General features: G+C 39.9%; 1 protein-coding gene across 1 annotated transcript in view; it reads right to left on the bottom strand.

The window, feature by feature from the left end:
• Positions 1 to 21048, bottom strand: part of FBXL13 (F-box and leucine-rich repeat protein 13) — a 44836-nt gene that overhangs the window by 2071 nt on the left and 21717 nt on the right. Inside the window, exons 9-11 of the mRNA XM_009865015.1 lie at positions 19640 to 19723; positions 13529 to 13663; positions 8699 to 8862 (exon numbers count right to left, since the gene is read on the bottom strand). Of these exons, the coding sequence (XP_009863317.1) occupies positions 8699 to 8862; positions 13529 to 13663; positions 19640 to 19723 (383 nt within the window). The remainder of the gene's footprint in view (positions 1 to 8698; positions 8863 to 13528; positions 13664 to 19639; positions 19724 to 21048) is intronic.

Below are 21048 nucleotides of genomic sequence, written 5' to 3'. Positions count from 1 at the left end.
CAACTCATCCAAGTCCAAATTCCTGTTTTTCATGGAAACTGCAATGTGTGGTGTGTGTCTGAAGCATGTATAAGGGGACCTGTTGCTATTTTTTTGGAAGCTTATGCTGTCCCATGCCTGGAGCTACAGTTGATTAGTTTGCCAGAAACAGCCATTCATTAATCATCAACACATGGCAATGTACATCACTTAAATTTAAGATACACCGGACTAGGATAGAGCCTGCTTACTTATTTGTGTAGTATCTTAAATGAGCACATTGATGAATAAAAGCATTTCAGCAAATAACTACGATTATCTTTGGCAAAGCAAAGAAATCTTAGTGTAAGTCAGACAAAAGTACTGGCCCAAACACATGGCTTGAGTAGCACTGGAATATATAATCAAATCCTTACTCAAGGTTTCAATCCCCTTTACTACAAGGGGCTAGCTAGGAAATACAGTTCTGCATCACAGTCTGAATCCTGAGCAATTCCAAAATTCAGAAATGTCTGAGTGGGTCCATCATAATAAAACCACAGGTTTTGAAAAAGACTTTTTGAAATGAGGTTACAAGAAACAATCAAGAGGAAAAAATAATGGAAAATAAAATCTTAAAACATGGGAGAAGTTTTTATAGTGCAAATGCAGGAGAAATTAAGCTGAAGAGGCAAGAAGAAACAGGCAGCTAATGGGAAAAACAGAGAGCATCCTGCCAGCGTGCTCCAGGTTACAAAAAGTGATGAGAGAGACTAAATAAAATCAAGTATTCTGAGGCCTACATCAGCTGCAGTAGTTGTATCATTTTACGGCTCTCAGCACAAATGCTCATGATGGCTGAGAGAGATTTACAGTCAGTGAGAGGCCAGTATGATGATATTTTTGTTGCTTGTTCAAGAGAAAACTTAGGAGTAATTAGTCTTAGTCCTTTACCAAAGCATGTGTAGGCTGTCTTCATTTCCGATTACATGTGCGTTGGACTCCCAAATCCTTCCTGCCTCGAGACTTGAATGTTTGGATAATGCCTAAGTAATTCTGCTTTTTGAAGAAAACAGAGTTCTTACTGTCTTCTTTCTAACCAAAAGCACCCATCAGAAAACACAACACAACAACCAAACAAACATCAGAATATTCTCCACGTGTTAAATGTATTGCAGCTATTAAGACTCATTGTAATTTCTGTTTAAAAGGCAAAAATTTGCAGTAGTATTTGTTGTCACTTTTTAACAGAGTAGTTTAAAAGAGAGAGTTTAAAAGAAATGTAAGTGGCTTCATGTTAGTGCGGACAAGACAGAAGGAAGCATTTAACTTTCCTCTCAAAGAACAGCTTTTGGTGGAACCAAACTGTTACAGACGTGGTGCAGTTGGGTGAGAGCACAAGGCAGGCTGGCTTCTCGAGGCAATGGCAGATTTCCTCTGTCACTTTGCACCCAGAAATGCTGCTAGAGAGTCACACCTTTCTCAGCACTGCAGCTGATTTTAAATGGTACTTGTGAAGTTTAAGAAGAAGATCCTACAGGGAAGAGAAGTGTCTCTCTGAAGATCCCAGTGTCTTATTTCTTGTAGAATTAGTCCTAAGTGAATAACAACCAATATAACCTTTTCCTACAGAAGCCACATTTTAAAAAGCAGAATAAATCTGAAGTACCAATATCGTATACTCCCACAGGCATTCTTTAGGGCATTTAGAAACAGGATTAATTGAAAGGTCATTAGCCTCTGGATACAGAAATATGCAGCAGGCCATAGCCCTTTTCTTTCTTCTAACATTTACTAAACCTGGAACTAGGCTAGCATGTTGGCAAATAGTTTATTGAATGCTACCTGATACTGGAAAGAATGGACCATTTATATGCTCGTAACTGTTTCCTATGAAGCCACACTGGACTGAAACTTGAAGAACTTTGTGGCTCCATATGTTTTCTATTTTAATCTAACAAAACAGTAAAAATAAAACTTCTAAAAAGAATGTGACCCAATGCAAGAGATATGCCTCGATATTTGCAAGACTCGGTCTATTAAGAAATGTCTGCTAGGACTGGTTAGTGTTCGGTCATAAATAATGGGGAATTCCGTTGGCAAAAAGAAGTATACATGATTTGTAGATTCCGTGGGGCAACTTTAAACTAAAACCATGTTTCTTCTATTGCTTATTTAGAACATTTAGTTCTCCAGATTAATCTGAATTTTACATAGATGTCCTCTTCCATCTCTTTAAAAAGGGAATGAAGTGTTTATGAAAAGTACGTGTCACACCTGCAGAATGTAATTTACACCTGAAACCAGCCTTTTCCTCTACATTCTGTGAAAATCTTAGAACCTGTGCAAGGTTTTAAGAGTTAGTCTGAAAACAGAGAATGAATCCCCACTGATCATTTTTCTAACATTCTGTTGCTTATTTTTCATTACTAAACCCATAAGGTTGTGAATTTAATACATAGGTTTATAAAAATATATTGTGACATTAGCGACAGTACTGGCACTGCTTTTGGCGTCACTGAAAAACTACTGCAAGACCACTAACTGTAGAATCACTGCTGTATTTTACTGTGCTTTTGATGTGGTTATTGGCAGAAGATAAATTTTTATCATCTCTGCAATATTGTCGTTGAACTACAAAAAACCCCCCGTTTTCCTAAAGCGTGACTCATACAGGATGTGGAATATATCTGAATCTGTCTGTGAAATCCTTATTCTTTTCTGAATATCATTTTACCTAATGACAATTTTAGAGTCTGACTGAAAAGCCACTCTAATATTAATGTGGCCAGCCTATTTTGCAGACCGGCAAGGTCTGGGGAAGCTTTTCAGTTCTATTGGAAAGAACAAGCTAAAAATCTTCAGTGCTGAATTATTCTATGCAGTCGATCCACTTGATAGTTTTTGTCCCAGACTCAAATGACACGAGGTAGGAGTTGCCTTTCATAGAATCATTCAAGTTGGAAAAGACACCTGGGATCACATTGAATGTCTTAGGTTGGAAGGGACCTTAGAGATCATCTAATGCAACCCCCCTGCCATGGGCAGGGATGCCCTTAACTAGACCAGGTTGCTCAAGACCTCATCCAATCTGGCCTTGAACATCTCCAGGGAGGGGGCATCCACAACCTCTCTAGGCAATCTGTTCCAGAGTCTTGTCACCCTCGAACTGAAGAACTTCTTCCTAAGATCCAATCTAAACCTATTCTCCTTCAATTTAAATCCATTTCCCTTTGTGGTATTGGTAGACACTCTTGTAAAAAGTTCCTCCTCAGCCTTCCTGTAGGTTCCCTTCAGGTACCAGAAGGCAGTTATAAGGTCCCCCCGGAGTCTTCTTTTCTCCAGGCTAAACAATCCCAGCTCCCTCAGCCCGTCCTTGTAGCAGAGATGCTCCAGCCCCTGCAGCATCTTTGTGGCCCTCCTCTGAATTTGTTCCAACAATTTGTCCCCTCGCTCTTATGGTGGGGACACCAGAACTGGACACAGTATTCGAAGTGGGGTCTCCCAAGAGCAGAGAACTCTTGATCTGCTGGCCACACTCCTCTTGATGCATTCCAGGACACGGTTGGCCTTCTGGGCTGCGTGAGCGCCCTGCCGGCTCATGTTGAGCTTCTCATCTATCAACACCCTCAAGTCCTTCTCTTAAGGTCTACTCTCAGCCCACTCAGTGCCCAGTTTATATTTGTGCCTGAGATTGTCCTGACCCAGATGCAGGACCTTGCACTTTGACTTGTTGAAGCTCATGCAGTTTGCACTGACACATTTCTCAAGCCTGTCAAGGTCCCTCTGGTTGACATCCCCTCCCTCAAGCGAGTCCACTGTACCACACAGCTTGGTGTCATCAGCAAACTTGCTGAGGGTGCATTCAAAGCCATTGTCCATGTCACTCACAAAGAGCCCAACCACTAACCCTACTCTATAAAGCTCGCCCTTAAACCATATCTCCCAACACCACATCTAAACAACCTTTAAATACATCCAGGGATGGTGACTCAACCTCCTCCCTGGGCAGCCTGTTCCAATGGCTGACTACTCTTTCTGTGATTTTTTTTCCTAAAGTTCAGTCTAAACCTACCCTGTTGCAGTTTGAAGCCGTTCCCTCTTGTTCTACCACTAATTACATGTGAGGAAAGACCAGCACCAACCTCTCTACAATATCCTTTCAGGAAGTTCTAAAGAGTGATGAGGTCTCCCATTAGCCTCCTCTTCTTCAGGCTGAACATCCCCTGTTGCGGTTTGAAGCCATTCCCTCTTGTTCTATCACTAATTGCCTGTGAGAAGAGACCAGCACCAACATTTCTACAATGTCCCTTTAGGTAAAAGGAGAAAGTGAGGAGGTCTCCCCTCAGCCTCCTCTTCGTCAAAATAACCAGCCCCAGCTCCTTCAATTGTTCTTCATAAGATTTATTCTCCAGGCCCTTCCCCAGCTCCATCGCCCTCCTCTACACTCACTCCAGCCCCTCAAGATCTCTCTTGGGTTGAGGTGCCCAAAACTGGACCCCCAGGTCTCTTTCTGCCAGACAGCTGTGCAGCCACACTTCCCCAGGCCTGTAGCGTTGCATGAGGTTGTTGTGGCCCAAATGCAGGACCTGGCACTTGGCCTTGTTGAAGCTCGTACCGTTAACATTGGCCCATCGATCCAACCTGTCCAAGACTCTCTGTAGGGCCTCCCTACCCTCGTGCAAATCAATACTCCCACCTAACTTGGTGTCACCTGCAAACTTACTGATGATGCACTCTATGTCCTTATCAAGATCATCAATAAAGATGTTAAACAGAAATGGTACAAACACTGAGCCCCAAGGAACACCAGTTGTGACTGGTCATCAGCTAGATTTAACTCCATTGACCACCACTCTTTGGGCCCATCCATTCAGCCAGTGCTTGATCCAGCAGATTGTGTGTCCATCCAAGCCATGAGCAGCCAGTTTTTCCATGAGAATTCTGTGGGGAACAGTGTCAAAGGTTTTTTGAAGACCTAGGTAGACAACATCCCCAGCCTTTCCCTTGTCCAATGGTTGGGTCATGTCATCATAGAAGATGTGGTTTGTCAGGCAGGACCTGCCTTTCATAAACCATGCTGACTGATCCCCTGATTGTCCTCTATATGACATGTCATGACACTCGAGATGATCTGCTCCATGACCTTCCCTGGTACCGAGGTCAGACCGACAGGTCTATAGTTTCCCAGATCCTCCTTTCTGCCTTTCTTGTAGATGGGTGTTAGATTTACTACCTTCCAGTCCATTGGGACCTCTCCGGTTAGCCAGAACTTCAGGTAAATAATGGAAAGTGGCTTGGGGAGAACATCTGCCAGCTCTTTCAGCACCCTTGGATGTAACCCCTCTGGCCCCATAGCTTTGTGTGCATCTAAGTGGCGTAACCAGTCATTTCCTCTTTAGCTGTGATGACCTCATCCTGCTTGCCCTCCCTGTCTCCTGGCTCCTGAGGCTGGGTGTCTCTTTCACTGAATGTGTGGTGCAAAGGGTCAGAGATTGAGTCTGCCAAAGAAAAGACCCCTCTACTGCTACATACCAGAAAATCATGTTCAAGAAAGTAAAATAAGCAAAGTATGCCTAGTTCTAAAAAAAAAATCACAAAAAGGGCAAAGATAACACTGGGTATCTCATGGTTGCTTTTTTGTTTTGCAAAGATCCATAGCTCTCCAGGGCTTTCTTTACAGTAAAAATAACTGATTGTGAAATTCCTTGGCTGAGTCAGAAGAGTTTAATCAAGACATTTGGAGAACCCGTTGCATACGGGACTCTGAGGCAGAGGCATAATCCTGGGTCATCCCACAAAGGCTATAGTAATGCAAACGATTTTTAGAGAAGTCCTGGCAGCTCTTTGATCACGGCTCACCTAAGGTAAATTGGAACTTGCAGAAATTACTGTTCCTACTACATCTCACTTCTACAGGAAGATGTATAAGGAATCTGAGCCTGAAAGGGACAATACACTGTTTGCTGCTCTAAACAGAGACTTGAAGTCACAGAAAAAGCACCAACAGTAATTCAGGGGTAAAAGAAAAGCCTGTGAGAATATAAGAAAAACTGTAAATCAGTTATGAGGAGATTAAATGTGTTGGAATATGTCTTTTCAGAAAGTACAGTGTAGTTAACTTGCAATATTTTTTTCAATTACTACTCTTACATACCAATTACTACTCTGGCATACCAATCCTTCAAAACACTTTCTACATCTAATAGTATTTAATTGAAAGTAGGTGTTTAAGAAGGATGTTCTGAGATGCCATTAAAAAAACTAAGTCAGAGAGAAATAAAGAAAATAAAAGTAATGACAGCAGAATTGTTTATGGTACGACAGAGGGAAATAAACCAAGGAGGGTTTGGAAAGCATGAAACACACTGGAAATATCTTTTAAGTTACTAAGCATCTGCATAGATCTTGTGATCTCTAAAGTGACTATTAAACCCCGGAACGGTTTAGCAGGGAGTGTGCTGTCTACAGTGGTCCTGTTAGAATGGGGTTAGAGCCTTCCAAGTATGAACACTCTCTATATAAGATAGCATTATATAGTTCTTACTCTCACAAAGTCTGATGAAGTAATATGCTCAGATATATCAACCACGATTAAACTTCAGTTCTTTTCCAGTTTCAGTCCCTTTGATGAGCCTGGCCACTGTGCAGTTTTAGCTGTATGGCACCTATGATGATCTTCACCCCCATGGAAGGGTGATGGACAGTGAAGCCACAGCTTCAATGAGATTCACAGCTCATTCAGCTCAAAACTCAACTCTCCCAGTTTTCAAGAAGGGTAAGAAGGAAGGCCCTGGTAATTCCAGACCTGTCAGTCCCCTTTCAGTGCCTGGTAAAATTATGGTAAAGTTATTCTGGGAGTTAGTGAAAATCACTTGAGAGACAATGTAGTCACTGGTCATAACCAACACAGGTTCATGAGGGGAAAGTCCTGCTTAAGCCACTTAATTTCCTTTTATGACAATGTCACCCATCTAGCTGATCAAGGTAGATGTGGCAGTTTGGGATTTTAGCAAAGTTTCTGATATTGTCTCTCATAGTATCCTTCTGGATAAACTGTCCAGCAGACAGCTTGACAAGTCCCTAATACGTTGGGTGTGCAATTGGCTGGCAGGTTGAGCTCAAAGAGTTATAGTAAATGGGGTTACATCAGGCTGGCAGCCACTTGTCAGTGGGGTTCCCCGAGGCTCAGTTTTAGGGCCAGTGCTTTTTAATGTTTTTATAAATGATCTGGGCACAGGAATTAAATGTACATTAAGTAAGTTTTCCAATGATACCAAATTAGGAGGAGCTGTGGACTTCCTCAAGGGTAGAGAAGCCTTACAGAGAGCTCTGGACAGTCAAGAGAACTCAACCATCACCAACTGTATGAAATTTAACAAGAGCAAGTGCTAGATTCTCCACCTGGGGTGGGATAATCCTGGTTATATGTACAAACAGGGGGATGAGAGGCTGGAGAGCAGCCCCACAGAAACAGATCTTGGGGGGTTGGGTTGGTGACAAGTTGAATATGAGTGAAAAGTGTGTCCTGGCAGCCAGAAAGGCCAACTGTGTCCTGAGATCCAGCAAACACAGCATCGCTCACTGGGCAAGGGAGGTGATTGTCCCACTCCACGCTGCACTGGTGCAGCCTCACCTCACATCTGTGTGTAGTTTTAGGTGCCTCAATATAAGGAGAACATCAAACTATTGGAGTGTATCCAGGGGAAAGTGATAAAGATGGTGAAAAGCCTTGAGGGCAAGACTTGTGAGGAGTGCCTGAGGTCACTTGAGTTGTTCAGCTTGAAGAAGTCTGAGAGGTGACCTCACTGCAGTCTACAACTTCCTCAAGGCAGGCAGGGGAGGAGAAGGTGCCGATCTCCAGTCTGGTGACCAGCAACAGGACACAAGGAAATGGATTGAAACTGTATCAAGGGAAGTTCAGAGTGGACATTAGGAAGATTCTTCATGGAGAGGGTGGTCAGTCACTCAAACACGCTCCCTAGGGAAGCGGTCATGGCATCAAGCCTGTCGGAGTTCAACATCTGGATGACATAATCATATGGTTTAGTTTTGGGTAGTCATGTGAGGAGCAGGGACTTGGACTTGAACATCCTTATGGGTTCCTTCCAACTCGGGTATTCTGTTATTCTAAACCTGTCCAGAACTGACTGGCTTTTAAATATGATGGGAAATCAGGACATTGGTCCATTTATACCAGTGGGGGAGTTGCATTACATTGTGGTAAAACGACCTGTTTTTTCCAATTGTAGATACATAACAAGTATCCTTGACTCATTTGCTGTAACCATGCTGGGTTTTGAGCACAGGCCCACATCTGCTTCTGCTGTATGCTGACATTCCATCATCAGGAAACAAGCTCCCACAAACCCTCAGAGTGAGCTCAAGTACACAGTGCAGTGGTTGAGAACATTAGGCCCAGCCTGGTTTTTCTCCCTCATGTTCCCGTGTGCCCTTAAGTTGATACCCTGTGTCTGCAGAAACTGCCCAACGAAGACATTATCTGCCATAAAGATAGAAGGGATCCCTATTTCTCTTCACTTCTGGCTGACCCTAGAATATGTAGATGCCCACAAGGCCACAGGAATGCTAAGGCAGCAATGTGGATACTCCCTAGATGAAGGAGCAAGATGGCTCAAGCCAGGCACCTAGCACGGCACCACGATGCCAATGAAGAAAAAAAATCATGGGTTTGGGTTTACAACCATCTCTAAATTAAGATTAGGAAATATCCTCTTACTTGGTAATATTTCTACAGTACAGCATCTTGAGAATCTGGAGTTGCTTACAACCTTTCCAAAGATATTTCAGTGCTTTGTCAGTAAGATGAACGCAACCCGAGACATCCAGGAAGTGGAGATAATGGCAGGCTGCAGCCAAGTATTTGATACAGGTATCAGTCATCTGTAAATGAAGCAACAAGACATGCAGAAGTTAGATTATTTAATAGTTGAAAGGAAAAAAAAACACAGAGAACAATTTTAGTGTCTGGTTTGTGGGAAAACTATATTTTGAAACACTTTGTGGAAGTAAAGTTTCTGGCACAATAGAATTCTGAATCTCTGTAAGAGGATCTACAGGAACTGCCACTTAAATATCAGGAGCACATTAGGTATTGCTTAACTGTGATTCCTGTACAGTCTAAAGTATTGTGAGATTTTTTTTTTCACTTATTCAGAACAGTTTGACTTCTCCAACTTCATAATTCTGCATGTAGCACAAATAAGCCTTTAGCCTTACCTGCTATTGCCTTGTCCTTGCTAGAATATTAGGCTGCACTTATAGTTTTCTGTCTCAACTCTATGTTACAATTCTCCATGTCCCTAATTTTGTAGCTCAATTCTGTGTTACAAATGAACGTCTCACACCAAGACTTTTTTAATATATCATTGTTTTTCTGCAGCTCTGAGGCAGAGCTGCTTAGTTTCACCTCACAACTCCATTTTTCTAAACCGATAACTCATTGCCATTAATGCTGGAAGTTGCCTTTGAGAAAAGCGTGAGACATTGTGTTCAAAGTACGTAATCAGTCATGCAAGCTACTTAATTGTTTCATTCAGCTCAACAGGCACAGTCAAGAACATATTAGGCACATGCTTCAATCACCTTGTTCAGTCAGGACCAAAAATCAAGAGGGGACACACTAAAGACCTTTTCAAGATACTTGATTAAAATCAGTGGAGTGAGATGGTGGAAAGAGAAATGAGAGTTTCACTTTCATTTAACAGCCAATCTCATGAGACTCTGTAAGGACCAAGGAGGCAAGATGAAGCTGGGACCTTGGACTGTGGAACAGAAAATTAGCACACTGCCTTATGATACAGTCCTCCTGAAATATAGAGGTAAATCTGTGCTTTCCTTATTCCAGATTTAGCTATATGCCCAATATTAAGATCTTCAGTAGATTAATAAATAGTTTAATATTCCTATTGAAATAAAAAGAAGCTGCTGACTCCGAAGTCAGTAATCAGTATCAGATGCATTTAGGAGACATCTACATTCATCATACACTCAATCCTATTCCCGTTAGAGGACTGAATTACAGAATTCATTGCCCATCGAATCATGTCTGCAGAACTTTGCTATTTAAATTTAACCAGAGATCTACTTTCAGTTCTTGCTGTACTTTTTCATGCGTTGGCTATGTTTTCCACAGTAACTTCATTTTCTTCCTATGAAACAAGAATTACTCTTGAATCAGGCTCATTCCTTGAGTAAGACTCAGAACTGCACTGCCAAGTATTTTATAGCATCAGCATTTGCAAAGTGACTTATACCTCTCCTAGGTACACAGAAGCACAACAGGGAGGCTCACTGCACGTCCACTGAAGCCAGCGGAGTCTGTTCAAAGACAATTAATTTGCTCCAGTAGATATGTTTATAGTGATAAGCTCTTCTAATTTTAGAGTAACCTGCATGGCATGTACCAGAACATTTTTAATGGATCTGTATTTCTATATTGATATTTTTCCATGTTCTTTTGCTATTTTTAGTTATTTTTTTTATTTTTATATATATATATACAAATGATGTTGCAGGACACGACTTTCAGGCCTATTAACATATATCCTTCGGAACAGGTTCATTCTTACTTTAATCTCCTGACCATTTTTAAACAATCTCTGAGTGGAAAATATTTCCTTACTTAGCAGCTGGATCCCCTCAATTTACACTAGAGATTGCCAAAGGATTTGAAAGACCCATTAGTTTTAACATTCACAGGTGTTCTCATCTCATTTTATAGAGTTGTAAGCTGGATTCAAGTCAAGAAAAGGAAAAAGACTTGTAAACTTATGTATAGGTTTATTTGGAAGAGTCTTGATGTTCTTTTCTGAAAATAGTAGGTTGTTAGCAGTTAACAGATTGGCTTTATAACCATTTAAAGAAATGATACCATCTAGGAACAAAGTACTGCAAGGGGATTGCTAGATCACTGAGTCTGCTTCTTGTTCCCGTTTGCAGGGACAAAAAAATGCCGCAGTTCATTCCCTTGCCAAGAGCCATCCTAACATCCCTTAATACTTTGCTCAATCTACCTTCCCAGGATGTTGTTTTACAGTTCACTGCTCTGATAATCAGAAACTCTCCCAATTTCCAGCCTAAATGTATTTACTACCGTTTTATAGATGCTTTTGTTTTGCTTTGTTCTGTTTTCCTATGTTAGTATACGAGGTGTAGTGGAAAGCATGGCAGAAGAGATGGATTGCAACACCACTTAACTTCAGCCGCTTTGGGAAGATATCCACGCACAAATTATGTTATCACTGTCACGGAAAAATAGCTTCAGATCTATCTAAAAGCAAAGAATACAGGAGATTGAGACCCCATGTATATAAGAATTAACAGTGCACAATAGGTAGATAGAAGCCAAGGGCTGTTGTAAGACACAGAACAACCTTGTTGGCCCACCAGATCTGAAACACAGCCTGTGGGGTTTGGCTGAGAGGCTCAGAAATGTAGGAGCTTGTGGAAGGCAAACAAATTGATCGGAATATCTGCAGTTTAGGGCTGGCTAACTAGTCAGACAAGGCAGCTCAAACTCTCTAGCCAGGAGGCTGTGTTCAGCCACTGCAGTGAATAAGAGGACATGAGGACTGTATCGAGGTCTGGAGGGATAGACAAGGGTTATGGAAATGGGTGTTGGAGAGGAAGAAGGCAGAGACAAGTGATGGCTGCAGCTGTTTTGTGGAAGGAAAAAGGACATGGTAGCAGGAAAAAAGGAGGAAATCAGTGCAATGGGTATGATGAAATTTTAAAGGATATTTCAAGATGAACTTTTCCCAAAGTAGTAATAAGCTTGATCCATTCCCACTTGATGGTGATAGAAGCAACATTGCAACAATCTTTTCCAATAAATTAATAAAAAGATTGAAATTAGCATTTTAAAGTTTTTGTTTGAACGTTTATTGGCAAAATGCAGCAAGTATTTGATTTTGCTATTAAAGAAAATAATTAAAAGCACAGAAATAATTAAATACACAAAAGCCAGAGGTATTAAGTCAGAATGTACAGGGAAGATTTAGGCCTTCATAATAGCAATAATTTCAATAGATAGCACAAACTCAGATATAGGGAGAAGATAACTGATGTGCAAGCCTTCAATCAAAAAGAACTGATACAGAAAATACAGGGGAAAAAATGCTGTAGTATAAACTCATGGCAAAGAGGAACTAAGTTTCCCTATAGATGAATCTTAGTCAAAACAAATAGGTGGAAATAACTGTATTTTTTTACAGATATCTAGACATTCTAAATGAAAATTAGTTGAGCAGCTTTCTTTTTTGTAACTTAATATGGTTGCAATTGCACATGTTTTTACTGGTCATAAATACTTACTAACCACAATGCTCACAGTACTCACCAAAGCACCCTGGTGACAGTTGGGAACCACCAGCAAAACTGTCACATTAACTTGGATATGAAGGGAATACTCATGTAGCCCTGGGATGACTAGTATTCTGAGTCTTCTTCTAGCAGTCAGTAGAGAGACAAGGTTTCTCCAAGAACTGAGGAAATGTTCCCTGACTGGTGCTTTGTAGAAACTCTTCTCTGCACTCACTATAAAAAAAAACACCTAAGGAAGTCTTCCCTATATATAAGTCATCCAAATACTTCATAACTTTTATTTTCCAAAATACTTAGTTTGTCAGGCTTAGAATTTTCAAAATAATTATGCGTGAACATACATCTCTGAAAATCGCAGCAGTGCCTAAAAGCTGATGCACTCAAAGTTGCCACTGCTCTGCCACGTAAAGGCACAGGTATAAAAGTCTCATGCCCAAGTTTATGTTCCACCTTTATTTTAAAGTGGAAATATAGTTTTGGAGAACCATAGAGTGGGTGATCCTAGTCTGTGTGCTGGATGAAAATACCGAGAGTTGTAAAAAGAGAGCTGCCTTCCAATACCTGAAGGGAACCTACAGAAAGGCTGGGGAGGGACTTTTTACAAGAGTGTCCACTGATAGGACAAGGGGAAATGGGTTTAAGTTGAAGGAGAATAGATTTAGACTGGATCTTAGGAAGAAATTCTTCAGTATGAGCGTGGCAAGACTTTGGAATAAATTGCCCAGAGACATTGTGGCTACCCCCTCCCTGGAGGTGTTGGACAGAGCCTTGAGTAGCCTGATCTAGTTGAGAGGCGTCCCTGCCCATGACAGGGAGGTTGGATTAGATGATCTCTAAGGTCCCTTCCAGTCTAGGCCATTCTATGATCCTATGATCACCCGTTGGAAGCACTCAAAACACCAGAAGCTGAGAGGGTACCACTAAAAGCTCTTCTCTCTTCACCCTTCTCTAGACAGCAACCCCTGGAAAGACAAGCTTTTACCTGGCACAGTACAGACACCTTTATGCTGTAGCTGCATCCAAAGCCAAACCCTCAGGCGCCAAGTCTCAGAACTTAAAACTCGCGGAAAGTCAGCTGAATTGAAGCTCTGATTTCTAAATTAACTGAGTACATTGAAGAATTGTGACAAGACACAGATGCTAGAAGGTTAAATTTCTGAATGAAATGCTAAGTACTTCCTTGCAATAGCAATCCCAGAGCTATTGCCCCATTTCTTATACATACATTTGGGCAACCTGCTATGCTGACAGATGTCAGTCCTTGGCAGTGAAATGCCATGATTTTCACAGCGTCATCCGTCAGCTGAGGGCAGTAGGAGACGTGGCAGTGTTCCAGGTACTTTGTGCCCTTGCAGAACTCCTGAAAGAGCAACAAACAAACCAATCATTCTTAGGTGACATGCCTATTCTATTTTTCTCTATTTATGATACATTTACTTCAATCCTTTGATCCGCTTCGGGCACTTCAGCTTTCTAGGTAACCTCTATTAGGAGTGAAGCCATTCAGCTGTTGGCTGTGAATGTTACTAGGAAAAGAAGAGATGCACTAAGAGGCTATTTTCCATTTCTCAGGTATTATACAATGTGTTAATTAGACTAGCATTTAAGTTGACTGCATATATTAAAATATGTGCAACTTGAGTTCCTTCAGTTGAGCACAACTCAGAACCTAAAGGTTTGTGCTTAAACAATCAGTTCAAATACATTTATTCTTCTCTCTGCAAATGCTCATTTTTATGTATATTAACTAGTTTTTTCTTTCTTTTTTTTTTTTCCCCAGAATGAACAAACTACCTCTGTATAGATTACATGATTTGCTTGGGTAAGAATCTGAGGACCGTCACTCAGGAATTCTGGGTTCTGATTTTCTCTGTGGAGTTCAGGCCAGTTAGCTGTGGCTGAAGTGCCATGTTTGTGATACCAGCTTCTATGTGATTTTAAAAAATTTTTTACATTAATATCTTTTCCATATTCTCTTCTACAAGGCCAACTGGAAAGGCCAAAGGGCCAATATGACCAACTCAATGTGTTCATATATTTTTCATCTTACATTTGATATTTGCATGTCTGACAGATGATCATATGAATGAAAACTTCTGGCAAAATGCACGTTACATTTTGTATTTTAAATAGCATCAGAGAACCTAAATTAAACTTTGTTTTTCATGAAACATGGGTAGTTATAATTCTGGCACATTATGCGCATTTATCTTTTGCAATGAAACTCCTATGAAAAGCCACATAGAGTCATAAAACATACTTTTCTCCTTTTCTCTCTTTGGTTTGAATCTTTTTCAAACATGGAATATACACTTCTAGGCCTACAAAGAGAAGATAGAGCATAATTTGTGTTTGTGGAAACCTTCTATTGAAGAGCCTGCAGGTTATTAACTCAGGAACCAAACAACCTAAAATTGTATTTCTTCACCTTAAGAGGCCATGATGAACTGTAGAACATTACACTGTAGAACTCTTCAGGCACTGTAGAACATTTTGTGGCTACAGCAAAGCTTTAGCTTCAGTGAGAATCTCTTCTGTGATGTTCACACTAAAACCACGGTGAGATACCTTAAATTTGTCCCTGTGCAGATCTTCCAGACCTGCTGATCTTGGCCTAAAGCCATTGTAATTTGTCATTTACTGGAATGGAAATTCTAACTCTTTGGGGAAAAGAAGGAAGTACTTATGCAGTATGTTGAATTTAAAAAAAAAAAACTTACATGAAGCTTTCAAAAACTTTCAAGAATTAGTCCTGAGGTAAACAGGCTAAGGACGACACGGATAAATAACACATGTGCATGCACACAGAGACACACAGATTCACATATTTATCATGCGCAAATACTACATATTTTTCATTTTGAAAAAAATAATCTGTAGTAATTAGACTTTTGCATTAATCAGCCTTTGACACATAACTATTTTTTTCTTATGTAAAACAGGAGCTTGAACACGAACATATGGTTGATCACTGGAAAATGTTAGCTTTCTAATGATCAAAAATTACACGATTCTGTGTGATTTTCAGAAACCTTACCTAAACAGATGCAGAGAAATTTATTGTCTGAAATTTGTTTCATAGACTGGAATTTTAGAACTTTCTGTCTGTATCCTCACTCTAGCTTCTTTTTTCTGTCTATAAGTACAGCTGTAGCAAGCCAGTGCTTCTTGGGCTTTGGGTTCTTGTTTTATTTTATGTAAATATTAGAATGCCAATGTTTTAACTTAAGACTGGTTAAAGTGGACAATTCAGAATTTATATTAGCTTCTGTACCTTTCCTATTTCAGTCTTAGCTCTACAGGCTGTTGGTTACCTGCAATACAGAAACATTCTAAATCAAATAACTGAATGGTTTTTATCCATATGCAAAAGAAACTGCATCCCCTCCAGAATTAGGCCTCAGATATGATGACTTAATCACTACATTCTCAGCTAGGGTATGTAGCACAAGCTGAAGCCAAGATTTCAATGCCTGTGAGATAAGTTTATCTTATTTTTACTGGCACGGTTTGTCTACATACATATTTAAAACATCCTTCAAAGTTGGGTTCTGAATTTTCTCTATACTTTAACTCTATCCCTACATTATTTTGCACATAGTGCTGAAATTATATTCATAATCAAAGGCAATGGAGCTTTGTTTGCTCTTGCCATCTCCATTCCCCTGGTTCTATGCCTATAATGAAAATAGAAGAGGTTGTGAAGACAAAAAATGTTTGCAAAATAATTAGACATTACAAAGAATTGAATATCACTTGAAGAAAATAACATCATTTTCTAGCTTATTTTTACAGTTTTAATTCCATGTAACTAAGGTCTGAGGACAGCACAAGCACCAATGAAAATATGAAATACTAAATTTCTTCTCATTAAATGAGCATCATCTCAATTATGAATAAACAAATATCCTATTTACAAAATATGTGCTTTTGTAAGCATTACATAGTGTAATAACATCTGGGAACAATTAAAAGAATTAACACTGTACCTTTAACATTATTTCTATTACTTTTTGTCACATTATTTAGTTATTTTATAATTTTCCAGCCATTTACCTTAACAAAGTTAATAAATCCCTCTTAAGATGTATTCTCTTTTCACATCATTTTAATATTCTTCATATAATCAAAGGATAACCAAGTCATGCAGCATACAATATGATCACCCTGCAAATTTTCCAGAAAAATCTATCTCCTTAAATTCAACTTAGAAAATGGACTTGCCACTTTGTTTCGAGTTACCTTATACCTCTTTTTCTTTCTCCTACCCTCCCTAGTTCAATGAAAATATACCTTCTGTAACTACTGCATGTAGCTCCCCAAAAAGTTTAACTTCAAATGGCAGACAACAAAAGTATAAACATTTCTTTTTTCACAGTGTTTTTTTGAACTTTATCTAGTGAGACAATTGAAATAGCTTCTTAGCCATGAGCATAGCACAACTCAGAAGGAAATTTTCTCTGAAAGAAGCAGTGCTGGCACTACATGGCTTTCCGTGAGGTACATAGGTCAGTTTTTTTGGTTAAAAAAATGGAACTTTACACAGAACATTCATGAAAGGCAAGTCAGAATTATTCCTAAAGAAGCAAATCCTAATGGCCTGACGTGTATGTTGGGTTTCAAGATTCAATCCAGATGCATCTCTTGTGGTGCAGCAACAACTGACTCATTCTTACAGTATATGACTATAAAACGATGGATGTTGGAGCTTTATAATGGAAAAAATGTAGACGCTGAAGATGGATAATGTGATGGCATTGCCTGTACCTGCAGCATTATGATCTGCAACTGTTTATGGGCATGAAATTCATATAACTAAAGAACATGATTTAAGCATTTAAGTTACGTATGGTTAGGAACAATTTTGTTACAGAAAAAAAAAGTGTTCTTATTTGGATGTAAATTCTCTCTTATTCCTAACAAGATGGATGGTCCTTTTTTTTTTCCTGTAAAGCTTCCAACTAGTGTTTATTTCTTCTATTTGTTCTGAAACACAGAGCAATAAATCTAAGCAATCATATTGAATTTGTCAAATCTCCATAAAGATTTAGATAAATTTCAAGAAATTTTTGATAAGGATAAGGAATTTAACTACACGTTTTGGGAACAGTCATCTTTGGCTACTCATGGCTTGGATGGGCATACACTCTTGCTGGGTAAAAAAGTGGCTCAATAGCCAGGTCCAAAGAGTGGTGTAATGGAGCTAAACTCAGCTGGTGGTAGGTCACAAGTGGTGTTCCCCGTGGCTCAAGTACTGGTGCCAGTTCTGTTTAACATCTTTACTAACAATCTGAACAAGGAGATCGAGTGCACCCTCAATAAGTTGCAGATCACACAAAGCTGGATGGGAGTGTTGATCTACTTGAGGATAGGAAGGCTCTACAGAGGGATCTGGACAGGCTAGATCAATGAGCTGAGGCCAGTTGTATGAGGTTTGACAACATCAGGTGTTGGGTCCTGCCCTTGGGACAAAAAAAAACAAACCCTGCAATGCTAGAGGCTTGGGGAGGAGTGGCTGGAAAGCTGCCCAGAGGAAAAGCACCTGGGGGTGCTGGCTGATAGCCAGCTGAACTGAGCCATCAGTGTGCCCAGATGGCCAAGAAGGCCAATAGCATCATGGCCTGCATCAGGAATAGTGTGGCCAGTAGGACCAGGAAAGCAATCGTCCCACTGTACTTGGCACTGGTGAGGCTGCATCTTGTACCCTGTGTTCAGTTTTGGGCCCCTCACTACAAGAAAGACATCAAGGTGCTGGAGTGTGTCCAAAGTAGGACAAAAAAGCTGGTGAAGGGTCTACAGCACAAGTCTTATGAGGAGTGGCTGAGGGATCTGGGGTTGTTTAGCTTAGAGAAAAGGAGGCTGAGGGGATACCTTATTGCTCTCTACAACTATCTGAAAGGAGGTTGTAGTGAGGTGGGTGTTGGTCTCTTCTCCCAAGTTACTAGCAATAGAACAAGAGGGAATGGCTTCAAGTTGCACCAGGGGAGGTTTAGATTGGGTATTAGGAAAAAATTCTTCTGTTAAGCACTGGAACAGGTTGCCCAGATAAGTGGTTGAGTCACCATCCCTGGAGGTATTTAAAAGACGTGTAGATGAGATGCTCAGGAATGTGTTTTAGTGATGGACCTGACATCACTAGGAGTTGGACTTGATGACCTTAAAGGTCTTTTCCAATGTAAACAATTTTAAGATTCTGTGATTCTTTACTTCACACACACAGACACACACAGAATGTCAGGGGTTGGAAGGGACCTCAAAAGATCATCTAGTCCAACTCCCCTGCCAGAGCAGGATCACCTACAGTAGGTCACACAGGAACACATCCAGGCGGGTTTTGAATGTCTCCAGAGAAGGAGACTCCACAACCTCCTGGGCAGCCTGTGCCAGTGCTCTGTCATCCTCACAGTGAAAAAGATTTTCCTAAAATTTTTGTGGAACATTTTATGCTCCAGATTGCATCCATTGCCCCTTGTCCTGTCATTGGATGTCACTGAGAAGAGCCTGGCTCCATCCTCCTGACACTCCCTCTTTACATATTTATAAACATTTACAAGGTCACCCCTCAGCCTCCTCTTCTCCAAGCTAAAGAGACCCAGCTCCTTCAGCCTTTCCTCAGAAGGGAGATGTTCCACTCCCTCCATCATCTTTGTGGCTCTGTGCTGGACTCTCTCCAGCAGTTCCCTGTCTCTCTTGAGCTGAGGGACCCAGAACTGGACACAATATTCCAGATGTGGCCTCACCAGGGCAGGAGGACCTCTCTCAATCTACTAGCTACTCCCTGCATTCTAAAATTTCAAACTAGGTTCATTTAATGCTCACTAGATTACGTATGGAAGTACAGAGAAAAAAAAATTGACCCCTGTCCACCCTTTTCATGCCACTTGCTATTGAACATACCTCAGCCGTATTCCTTCAGCCATCCCATTTTCAGACTGCAGGTTCCTTGCTTAGTTATCTGTTCCTTTTATGAGATTGTATCATTTCTCTGACCATCCCTATTACCTTCTCCGAATCTCCCCCAGTTTCCAGTGGAATGCTTTACCCATAAAAATAATTCTAATAACACTGACCGATTTTACCAAAATGAGATAATGAGTGTTAATAAACCAGAATTTAGTGTGCAGTTACTGCACTGATGATAGTTAAGACACAGTAAAATTCATGGAAGGAATGGAAAAAAGTGGAAAAGATTGACAAGGGAGAATCATTTGTAAGAGTGGGAGTGTAGAAGGGTGTAATGAAGAATTAATGATGGCATATAGAGTAAAATAAGATAAGTTTTGGACATTGTTAGTTTGAAGAAATAGAGAGGTTTCCAGGAAAAATCAAGTTTTACCTGAATCCCAATATCACTGACATTTTTGCATTCTGATATAGAAAGGTCCTTTATTTTTCCATGGTAGGCAAGTGCTCTCAAGCCCTAAAAAAATTAAAAATATAATAATAATCTTAAAAATCAATACATGCAATTATATGCAATTGTATTTAATATGTTAAGATGGTTGATAATATCCATTGCATGTATATTAAAGCTTCCATATAAAACTCACAGCACCTTTTAAGACATTTTCTTCAGGGGAATGCATATAGTTTATCCTCTGGCTTTTGCTTGAAATATGTACAAGGGTTAAGAATTATTTTCAGAAATAATTTAACCAAGAAAGCAAAAAATTAGATATTCCTACCTCTTCAGAAAGAAACTGAAGTAGCCTAGCGTGAAATATTTAAACATGACACAGAGCAGGACTCTCATAAAACAAAATACATTTACAGACCTCCTCCAAAATATAGGTTTAAAAGAACTTTTCACAGCTTTTTTTTTCATCAGAAGTACAAAATACTATTTGCTATGACCAAATAATATCTTAAAATTGCTGCTTTTCTGATTAGCTTACCAGTAAGGGCTTTATGGCCACAGCTATGATACAAGAGAACATTTGAAATGATGCAGTCATGTTCATAGGTGCATGAACAATTCCCATATTCAAGATTATAGGGAGGTGAAAACTTTGGTAAATTCCTATTTTAGGAGTGCAAAAGGATACGAAGATATTTTGTGATTTTTTTTTACTGCTTGGTACACCAAGAAAGAGGATCAGGTTCTGATCCTAAACTCTCTAACATGAAGGAGAATTAAATGTTGGTTTTGTAAAATGTATTTTGATAGTCGCAGCAGAATATCTCAGTGTTTCATATCAATAAACTTTACTGAAAAACAAAGTTATCACTTTATTCCGTATGGTTAATAAATTATCTACAGTTAGGCAGTGATCAGTACTGCACAGAGAGGAAATATCTTGAAAAAATAAGCAGATGCAGATAGTGTCTGGAATCCAGATGTGGACACTGTAATGATAATAATGCTGGACGAGCCTGGCTGGAGTTCAAATTTTGCAAATTCCTGCAATCTCACAGGCTGAATAAAACCAAGAACTGGAACAATGAAAGAGATTTCCAATCCTGGCTACTTATGAAAACAACAAACTTGCATTTTCCTTAGCAGATGCAGTTATGTGGTGACTGTTTCAACAACTTCATGAAAATTTACAGATTTCAAAATTTTGTTGACCAGAGCACTCCTATTCGAGACAAAAAACCAGTTTCATAGTTGAACCCCAAATGGGTTTATGTCAGAACGTGAATTCCTTACAGCAGAGACTGATAGTGATAGGTGCAACCTTAGGACATAACTTCTTCATGCATTTTTCTTTTTTTTTTAAAAGTGGCACCACTTTAATGTACTTG

The sequence above is a fragment of the Apaloderma vittatum genome, unplaced genomic scaffold (genome assembly GCF_000703405.1).
Source record: "Apaloderma vittatum isolate BGI_N311 unplaced genomic scaffold, ASM70340v1 scaffold15152, whole genome shotgun sequence".
Lineage (NCBI taxonomy): Eukaryota > Metazoa > Chordata > Aves > Trogoniformes > Trogonidae > Apaloderma > Apaloderma vittatum.
This window is presented reverse-complemented; position numbering and strand designations above follow the sequence as displayed.